This window comes from Aplidium turbinatum, chromosome 7 (assembly GCF_918807975.1).
Source record: "Aplidium turbinatum chromosome 7, kaAplTurb1.1, whole genome shotgun sequence".
NCBI lineage: Eukaryota > Metazoa > Chordata > Ascidiacea > Aplousobranchia > Polyclinidae > Aplidium > Aplidium turbinatum.
Window position 1 is genome coordinate 16,657,715 of NC_137478.1, and position 10,869 is coordinate 16,668,583.

A 10,869-nucleotide genomic window follows, 5' to 3' on the forward strand; every position below is an offset into this window, starting at 1 on the left:
AACCCGCCAGGAAAATTAAATTGATTTGTGCTGACTCAAACGTTGAATCAACCCAAAATTAACTTACTTTTCCTCTCCATGAGTTGTTCAACGTGAATTACCGTAACAGCGTGAGTATTGCGTTGTTTGCTTTATCGCTACTTTTGGTATTATTACATCACAATCACAACAAATCAAACAGTGCGGTCGGGAAAGACTACTCTAGTATATTTTTCGCTTCTCTTTTTACATGTTTTGGTACAATTTTTAATAAACGTTCACAGCAATAAACGTAATAAACGTTCACAGCAATCGCCGAGGCAATTTCAACTTTTGCCGTTTGGCCTCGACAACGTTTTTGTAGGGGTTTGCAGTTACGAGTTAGGGCAGTAATAGTTAAAATATTGAACGATATTGAAATAAATATCGATATTGAAAAGATATCGTATCGAAAATTCAATATATCGCCCAACACCAGAACTCACCGGAATTTTGATATAGAAGCTGATGTATGTGATAGCAGAGAAAGAACTTTCAAAACCTAATAATAAAATAATGAAAGAAGCTATACATTAAAAGGTACTGAATGTACTTACATGATCACTGATCAGTGATCAATGATCATATTTCAATACCAGACTTTGAAATGAACTAAAATAGATAAGGTTTTAATGCTCACAGTTCACATGAATTTCCAATCAAAACACAATCTGCATACATTAAGTCATGTGCATTGTGCATACTACTTTGAAGTGAGAATGATCTTCAGTAGATTAGAATCACTATTGCAACAGGATACTACTGAATTTGTTCAAGCGATAATACAAATACATATTGTATAATTATGACAATTGTTTGAAACAATAGTCAAAATGTTACTGAGAGTGAGGCTTCATCTTTCAAATGACCACTATAAGTAGACACTAGACAGTGGTGACAATCAACACTTGCAAACATACAACCATGTACATCATGTTTGCTTGTGTGCGTGCGTGAGCATTTTGAAGTAACTTCCAATAATACAACAGGGCAAATTTTTCATAAATTGTCTCAATATCAGTGGATTTAAGAAAAATTAAGTAGAGAGAAGGCTTGAAAAAAAATTTTATTTCCGGCTTCAACTGAGTGTTTTGTATTACAGACGAAATCGGTTAATCAAATCACCTATTTGCCAGACGTTTTGATACGATTATACGATTGATTCGTTTAACCAATTTACTAAAAAAAAGGTTTATTGTGAATGGGCGTAATTGTTGGGAAGATGCTTGTGCTGACTAGACTGCAACGCACATTACAACTGATGCAGGGTGCAATGGACAAGTTCAGATACCCCACCAGCCACCATCCTGCAGCTCAACATGGAACGCTACACAAGAAAGATAAAAGTTGTGGAACAGCTTGCCCATACTAACCACACTCACACATCCTCCTCCTCCAAGAGACCTAGTGCACCTCTGCAGGTGGGCATGTCATTCCCAACTACATGCTAGCCATGTACATTGTACACTTGTACAGTGTACACCCTAAGTAGAAAGCACGGCATTGCCACGTTTGTGCATGAAAGCCTGAAGTGAACCTTTGTCGATCAATCTTCAAGTGATGCTGAGATTGAGTAAGTGTGCAGTATTATGTATCTCAGATTACAAAATCGTCAATGTTTACAAACCTCCAGTCCTCCACCCTGTTACCATCATCTCTTGCAACGTTGTCTTCCCACAATCTCTATGCTGGCGATTTTAAATGCCAGCACACCGGCTGGGGCTACAACAACACAAGCAGTGACAGAGCATTGCTGGCTGACTGGGGCTCTACAAACGATCTTGCCCACCTATACAACCCAAAGGAAATAGCCAGTTTTCCACTCTGGTCGCTGGGGAAAAGAGCGGTCCACGACATTAAGGCGCGAACAAACGGCGCGAGACAAAACAGCGCAGAAAAAACGGCGCAGACAAAACGGCGCCAAAGTCAACGTAACAAGCTCAGAACCTTTTCCTTATTTTTTTCACATGTTTTGGTCAATTCCTCTTTGTCATGAGTTGCCAAGGGTGGTGGGGGGGGGAATTGTATACCAGCTCCAAAAATCCTTATTCACACATAAACTTTCGTTATGGTTGCAGAGCATCATCATTCTATACATTGACTTTGGCGCCGTTTTGTCTGCGCCGTTTTGCCTCTGCGCCATTTTGTCTCTGCGCCGTTTTTTTCTGCGCCGTTTTGTCTTGCGCCGCATTGTTTGCGCCTTAATGTCCTGCTTTGGGAAAAGAGACAGACCCTAACTTGGCTTTCATGAATTTCAATAACTCTCTTCCAGACAGATGTGAACTTGAGAAGTTTCCGTGGTTCTAGCATCGACTGTCCTTCATTATTGCCCTAAAACTAATGGCACCTGTCCTGAGCACACTGGTAAAGCGATGGACCTTTAAAGAAGTCGATGAGAATCAATACAGCATCTTGACCAACGAGGGTACTGGGTCATTCCATGCCAAATGAACAAATGGGTTACACCATAATTATGTCATAGATTATATTGAAATTTGGAACTTGTAGTTGTCAAAGAAATATGAAGAATGCAATATAAAATTTTGAATTTTTTTAAATATTAGTTGAGTTATGGTCATTAGAAAAATCGTAATTTTTGCCTGTTCCACTTCAGTGATTTTGCCCAATTTCTTATCATATTTCTAATTTCTTAACATATGATCATACAAAATGGCTGAAAATTGCTAGACAGGCATTTTAAGACCCAAGGAATCCAAAAATGTAGATTAACCACTTCGAACCGATAAGTTTTTAAAAAAATATTTTTCTATTATTTTGTCTAACTTTAGACCACTCTTATTGCAATAGAAACTCTAAATTTGTGTTTTGTTTTTATTTTCAATGAATAAGAAATGTGTACTTTTCATTCCGACTAAAGAATCACAATCTCAATAGATAGTTAATAAGCTCATTTATTGATAATAATCGAGCAAGTTTGATAAACGTTTCCGGTTGTTTTTTCTTTTACATTGATATGTTTGTTTTCTATGATTATATCTAGAGATGTACGGTACCGATATATCGGTATCGGTGATATCGGCCATTTTTTGAGTATCGGTATAAAAGGCATTTGCTGCGGATTTTCTACAGAAGCAAAGATATAATTTTTTTAAAGTAGTAACTAATGTCACATTGATGTAGAAAAATAACAACCTGTTCAAATTTTTGATATGTCACACTCCCATGACTTCTTGCGCTCACGCCGCACGTATTAACATTGGTTGCTTACAGTGATTCTTTCACTTAAATTCTAAACGTAACAGAAATAGCAAGAGCAAGTATCACTATAAAAAAAAACACAAAAATGTGACGCAAATCGACAACATCAAAAGACATAGATGTTTTCTTTGACTTGTCAGCAGCAAGTGGTAATAACTGTAGCTGTGGGAGTTCGTTCCGCAATGCGCAGCCTACTTACTCTGACATTGTTTAAGCTTGATGAGTTTATTACAACAAAGGTGGAAATTAAATCACAAACTGATAGAACCAGCTTACTAAAACAACCAAGTTACATGGGTTTTTTAAACATTTGGCAACGTAAAAACGATGCAAAATTATACATTTTTGGTACTTGGGTATTGGGTAGTCTTGGCCTGGCAAAAGCTTCTCAACCAAACGACAAGCGCCCTTAGGGGTAGGAACTTTAACATACTGATATCCAATTGAACGAACCCGAACCACGAACCATCAGATGTTAGGTTGTCCGTCCAATTGTGACCATTTCAGCATTCAGCCAGAGAGTTGATTATTACTTTAAACTTTTTTTGGTAATTACTCAACATGAGCAATAGCAGTAGTGGGAAGTTGCATTTTTCCTTTGTTCCGAGACAAGCAACCTTGATGATGTCATGAACAGCGTAGCTTCTGATTGGTTGATGGTTCGTGATTCAATGGGATATCAGTATGTTAAAGTGCCTACCGCCCTTAGGTTGCACATTACTTGTCGAATAGTTTTTGTACAACTACACAAATGACTTGGTTTACATTTTACATCTTATTATCAATTATGATAGCCTATTTGGAGAGTTTGCGCAAATCCTTCATTAATTTTTCAGATACCCCAATTATGATGTAATGTTTGTTCCCTTATACACCAGTCCTCAATCACGGTGGCCTTTCACTACTAAAACCTACTATTATGTATTTCTGAACATCTGGTAGGAAACTAGGCTGTTTTCTAGATGCAAAAAACTTTTGTAACAAGTATCCAACAGAGTCATTTTAACAGTGCAATATTGATAATTGGCTCATACAACAAAATACAAACTGGTATAGACGCTGACAACTAAAAGTAGCCTAGGTTATTTTATCTATAAAAGAAACCCTTTGTGTCAAATAGCACGAAACGTGTGTGGCAAAATATTGATGCCAGGCGTTAGAACTTCGATCAAAGCATTTTCCCGTAGTATTCAAAATGGTGGCGCGGACACTAGGGTGATTCAAAAAAAACTTTTTTCTAAAATTTAATCAGTTTGGTTGTTTAGACCTGTGCATTTTGGACACAAAAAACACCTTATCAAGTCTCAGGTCAATCGGTCGACATTTGACACCCTAGAAGTGGACCCCTTTTTGCCCGGGGCTTGAAAAGGGCATTTTTGATGTATCTCGGTAACCACTTGAGGTAGAAAGCTGGGACTAGGCTTAAAGTGACCGGAATACATAACTTCCTATCTAACTTTAAGAGGAGCATAGGATCTATCTAGCTTATTTTCTTCATAAATCTCCTAAAACCGTTTTAGGTCCTTTGAAGGGGCAAAAATGGTCAAAATTCATGAAACCAGCACACTTAGAGAGAATTTTGGTGATGTTTGGAATATTGCAATTGATTGAGTTTCGCTTTTAGCAGTATGATCGTTGCTTACTTCACTGTGTAGATTCTAACGATCTTTTTAAGCCTGATGCTGCGAGTTAGTTGTGGCAATATTGAATTACACGAGCTTTCGGAACACAGTTCCCTAGTCATGTGCTAGGAATCGGACTAGCCCAATCGGACTAGCCGAATAGTAGCACACCCTGAATTAGAATAGGGAACTAGCCGAAAAAGACTGTAGCCGAATAGTAGCATACCCCGTAATCTATGCCTATTGCCTATGTATATTGCATAATACAATATTACAAATGACATTTAGCAAGCCTATATAAACTTACCTTGCGAAAGTTGGTCATATTATATAAATCATGAGCAACAAACAATTCATGTTGGGAAATTCCAAAAACAGTGAAAAGTGAACTAATCACTGTTTGAAGGTTTTGAACACATAAAAACTGAAAAAAAAAATTATACAAATTTTTACAAACATATATAAGCAGCACAACACATTAAAAAGCATTATTTCAATTTAAACACCATACAATTACAAACAATAAATAAGCTGCTATGCTAATAAATAAATCGATTTGGATATACAGTAGTTGTTTGCTGATAAAGGAATGAAAACTTTTTGATTTGCAAAAAAAAAGATTTGTAAAAAAGAAAACTGACTACTAGTGCGCAGGAAAAGGCGCATTGTAAACATATAGCATCAGGATAAAAGGAGTGCAGATGAAAGGAGTCCACAAACAAGTCAACTTTAGGAAAACAAATTATCAGTTACTACTTCATACACTTGCCACATACTTCTTTAAATCGTTTGATATAATTCCCTTAGCATTATTTTATAAGGCTTTTCACCAAAAGTGAATTGAATGATATCAATTATAATATATTTTCTCTAAAACGAAAATTTCAACTTAGCGCATTTAGAAAAGGCACAAAAGAGCATTTGTTGCTTGCTTCCAAAATTCTTCATGGATTCACGTAGTCATTTATGAGTTCTTTCGAGAGTAAAGGTGATTTTACAAGAAGCAACAAAATTCTTTAGTAAAAAGGTTCTAGATTGAAGGCTATCTGTGGTAAATCTTCTGCTTTGTGCAGTGCACACATGCACTTTGTGCTTGTGTGACGAAATAGTAGTGGAACACAGTGAGTTTCTATTTCATTCCAACATTCTTTAGCTATCGCAGAGAAAGTTTTTTGAGAAACTGGCCTACATGAAATTAGTACTTTCTTGAAAGAACAGTACTATCATGTGACCTACTTGCTCATCGCTTCAGCGACAGCAATTAGATTGCATTTTGCTATTCCCAAATAGCCTAATATTTTCGAGCCATGTGAAGTTTAGGTTAATGTTCCTTTCAAATGCCCACCACCCATGTTGACTATTGCTAGTAACTACCAACCCTGAATGAAGAAATTTTCCCTTTAAAGTGGAGTTTTTCAGCATTGCTCCATGTTCACATAGTGAATAAATGCTTCATAATAATTTTCCTGACAAGTATAAAGCTTTACCCATATTCCCGCAATGCAAGATAAAGATACAAAACAAACATCAAAGATGAAAACTTATTTTATTTGGGAACAAGAACAAATTTAATGAAACTAACAAAAATCTGATGTAGTAGTATTTGCTTGCTATGAAGTTGTTAATCTAGTTATGCAAGATCAGAGTCCTCAGATGAATAATATGTTGTGTTAGCATAAGGAATGTGAGAAGATGTGAAGGAGTCTTACTCTGACTCAATATCAGAGCTGTCGCTATCACTGCTGCATGTTTGATTTGATTTTAAAGGGCTTCTTCTGCTGGTTGTTGGCAAATGCACATCAACTGGAACAATTTCTTGACATTGTACTGAAAAAGGAGTGGAGTGCTGGTCAAAAGTGCCTTTGTCACTGGTGGAAATAACCAACACCGTCAGTTTGAGGTTCTGGCTTACAATACAAATATGAGTCTTTCGATCTGCTACTATTCGGCTAGTCCGATTCGGCTGCAGTCTTTTTCGGCTGGTTCTTTAGATTTACGGAAGGATTTTGTTGGATTACAGAAGGATTATGGTTGGATTTTCAAAAACTTGGCAAATAGGGAACTAGCCGAGAAAGACTGTATCCGAATAGGGAACTAGTCAAATCGGACTAGCCGAAATGGGCCATTCCAGAGTTTTTCAGCATGCTCATTAGAGTGGTTCAAAAAAATACAAATTTCTCGGAATCTATCTCCACAAGGCTTAAAATGTGCCATTTTCCCATAGAAGTGCCCTTGCAAAAAATTAGACTGATTGGAGGTCGTTTGAAGGTCAATCAGATTTTCACTTTTTTACCACATGATGCATAAAACACCATTTTTTCAATATTCTTCTTTTCAAAGATATTCAAAGGCAAAACTTGCAATGCACAATGCAAGGTGGATGGCAAAGGCCATCCACTCTCTGAAGATATTTCTGTTCCTGGACCAGTTCAAACTAACCACTAGAGAGATCACTGGTTTATCCCAGTTTTGTCTCTTTGTGGCTCTTGTTTATGCACGGTACTGGCACGAGGCTCCATTAGCTACAAGAGCTCCCAACCATGACTTCTCGACCTCCTTCACCACTACCCAAATGTCATATCAAGAAAGCAGCTCTGAAGGCTCTCCATTGTCACTTGTGATATTTTTCTGAGCATCTTGCTCTGTTAGATGATTGTGGTGATGACAGAACCAAACCAGCAATGGTGATAAACTTGGCACGATCACCAAATCCAAAAATTTTGAAGTGGTTGGACAGGATTCGACCACATATCTCCAATAGAGTCATTTATAACAAGTCGGTCATTAAAGCTATTTGATCTGCTTTGCACAAATAATAACAAAAAAGCAGGAGCATTCCTTGCCAATTCCCCCATACCTCTGGGCATCAGACCCTGCATACAATAAATTTAAAGCCAGTGTCAGTCTCCTGAAAGTGGTTAATGACACAGCCAAGCGAGGAATTGCACTAATTCAGTCCTACAATTCAGCTCTAACCAAAGATGAGACTCAAAAACAGTACCTACTGCAGTTAGTAAGCACCCACAGGAAAAGATTTCCGATGCCAACCAAAGCACCCCTCAAACTCAACAAAGCCTGAAATGAGACTGTGATGAAAACAGTGGCCTAATGTCATATCTGGTTTAACACCGAAGTCTTTGACACTAACATTTTATTTTAATTCACTTATTGTGATATTGATGTCTCTTTGTGATAAAAGGAAAATTGTAGTATGTTTAAACTTATTCAACCTATGAAAATAATTGAAGTGATGACTGATGAGACTACTGCTGGTTTCGAGTGATCAACTGAACATTTTTCAATAATTATAGATGCCGAATTTCCAATAGTTTAGTATGGAAATAAGATTTTTGCTTTGTTAGGTGTTAAGTTAATAAATACTGTTTACATACACACTTAGTTTAATTCTGCATCATATAAAAGTCTAGCTCTTTCTCTGCTGTGGTTTTTAAGACGATATAGGGCAATCTCCCCTCTGTAAGTCTTGCGCACAATATCGGCCTGTGTGTGATAGGGTTTGACATAGGCAGAATGTGGTAAAAAAGTGAAAATCTGATTGACCTTCAAACGACCTCCAATCGGTCTAATTTTTTGCAAGGGCACTTCTATGGGAGAATGGCACATTTTAAGCCTTGTGGAGAAAGATTCCAAAAATTTTGTATTTTTTTGAACCACTCCAATGCTCATACTGTGTGAGTCTGTTTCTTTTTTTTAAATTTGCATTAGAGTGAGCTGAGAAGCTTCTTTCACATGCAGCTCAGGGGTCGATCTAAACTTTTTTTTTATTAGCCCACCGGACTAGTTGCTCCCCGTTTTCACTAGCCTGCACGATTTTTCACTAGTCCGACCAGTTTACTGACTTTTCACTTGTCTGATGAAGTATTAAGATCAGTGTTTTGGCTTAGACTGAAACTAACTAAAGTAAAGGCTTTCAGTTTTCAGTACGCACAAGAGAGCAAAAATACGCACAAAAACACCTTCTCGAACTACAGACGCAAACAATGACGAACAATGACTACAGATGCAAACAATACTTCAGAGTGACGTCGCCAATCGCCATTTTGTAAACCAAAACTTTTCGCCGGCGAATATTTTCACTAGCCAATCGGACTAGTACTGCAACATTTCTACTAGTCAGCGCAAATTTTCACTAGCCATTGGCTAGCGGACTAGCGTTAAGATCGTACTCTGCAGCTGAAGTGCATGGAAGTTCTAGAACCCGAGTTGCGACTTTCGATAGCTGACATTGTCTGCACAAGCCAGTCCACCAAGCTGTGGGTGAAAGACAAGAGTTTCAGAAGAAAGTGATGCCCACAGTATGAAATACTGGCAATAGGTCAAATCGATATTATTTGAGACATTTGAATGCCCACATTGTGAAGCAGAGAAACTGGACACTGACCAGTGACCACCTGGTCTTAACATGCCCATTGCCCATTAACCAAAATCCCAGGTGGCTTCAAACCTGTACATGAGTGTGGTAATGCATTTAACAACTGGCTGGACCAAATTACAGACACTACTTGAGATGTGCCAACCATAGGACACTGTTACTACTACTTGAGACGATGAGAAATCTTTATGGCTCGTGTGTTGAGAGTTTGAGATCTGCAAAATTTCAATGAAAAAATATACCAGACATAATATAGTCTGATTTGAAGTAAGTTATTTGAGTTGAAAGAGATGCTATTGCAATGAGTTTACCCTAATTGCTGCATATTGTGACATTTAATGTCAAAAGAGGTTAAAAAAAAAACAAAAAAAAAAACGTTTTTTTACATCTCTACATGAAACTACACTAAAAGTTTAATATTACAATATAACACAAATGATTACCTGCAACATTTGTGGCCGAATATTTATTTGAGCAAGATCTACTGCGCCAGGTTTAATAACATTCAAAAGATTGCACAAAACCACACCATCACGTAGAGTTTGAGCCAAATCAAAAACCTGTGCATCTCGAAAAGCAGTTTTATGTTGCCGTGGAAGTACTCCAGTACTAATCAACCAAGTAACACATTGTCTCCAAAGCTCTTCATTTCTCTCCATATTCAAAATGTGAATCAAATAATTTTCAAAATCTATTGCAAAAACTTATGCATAACCCTTTAACAAAAACAACACAACAGGTTAGTTCTGGTCTTTCAGTAGTTAAACATAACATTTTTGCCTACAGGGTACAAATGTCTGATTTGATTACTCGCATGGTGTTCCAATCAAATCAGTGCCTTTGTATTCTTTACCTCAATTACATTCTTGCATTCTATCTCAGTATAAATTGTAGGGCATTTAACATCACTTTTGGTGAGTCTACTACTGTAGTGCAATCGACTACAATATTTCACTTCGACTTATTTAGCCGTATTCAATCTTTTATTAAAGACAAGTCTAGCAAGAATACAACCGAATTAACTAACATCATCGGCAAGGTTTTACAGGCATGGAGAAATAGATCGAAGTCCTGCAATAGAAAATTGCCAAACAAGAACACCAAGCAAAAGAGCAAATTGCCAGACTAGAAAGTCACCAAAAACAAGTGCAGCATCACTAAAAGCAGACTTTCCTGGAGCAGCTATGCAAAGAGGCAGCCAAGGTGGCCAAAAAAACTGTTCAAAGCACCCATAGGTGCCGAGTTTTCAAAATAGCTGGGCGGGTGAACACACACTGTCACGTCATAAAGGTTATTTTGTGCATTTTTCAAAAGGGCGATTTTGCTGGGTTGTTGGGCTAGCCTAGTTTTTCATTTAAGTTTATGTCTTCTCTAACACGATTTGGAAACAAGCAATAATATAAATATGATTGGTACGCAACAACGTCTGGTCCTGGTAATTCAGTTCTGCATATTTAATGTAATTGGTATGTGCGGGTTGCGGGCCGAAAACTGCAACACTGTACTAGTTCCATAATTAGGCCTACATTACTATTGTTGATACAACACGATAACACACACTCAATACATCGGTGGGTTCATATGATAAGTCGCTCCTAGCAGGCGCACAGATAAGAT

At 37.5% G+C, this 10,869-nt stretch overlaps 1 protein-coding gene across 2 annotated transcripts in view; it reads right to left on the reverse strand.

The window, feature by feature from the left end:
• LOC145774372 (guanine nucleotide exchange factor VAV2-like) overlaps nucleotides 1–9,948 on the reverse strand; it is a 145,029-nt gene extending 135,081 nt beyond the window's left edge. For both annotated transcript variants that reach the window (XM_082585605.1, XM_082585604.1), the window contains exons 1-3: nucleotides 9,696–9,948; nucleotides 5,167–5,283; nucleotides 465–520 (exon numbers count right to left, since the gene is read on the reverse strand). In XM_082585605.1, the coding sequence (XP_082441731.1) occupies nucleotides 465–520; nucleotides 5,167–5,283; nucleotides 9,696–9,911 (389 nt within the window). In that variant the 5' untranslated portion in view covers nucleotides 9,912–9,948. The remainder of the gene's footprint in view (nucleotides 1–464; nucleotides 521–5,166; nucleotides 5,284–9,695) is intronic.
• Nucleotides 9,949–10,869: the final 921 nt, after the last annotated feature.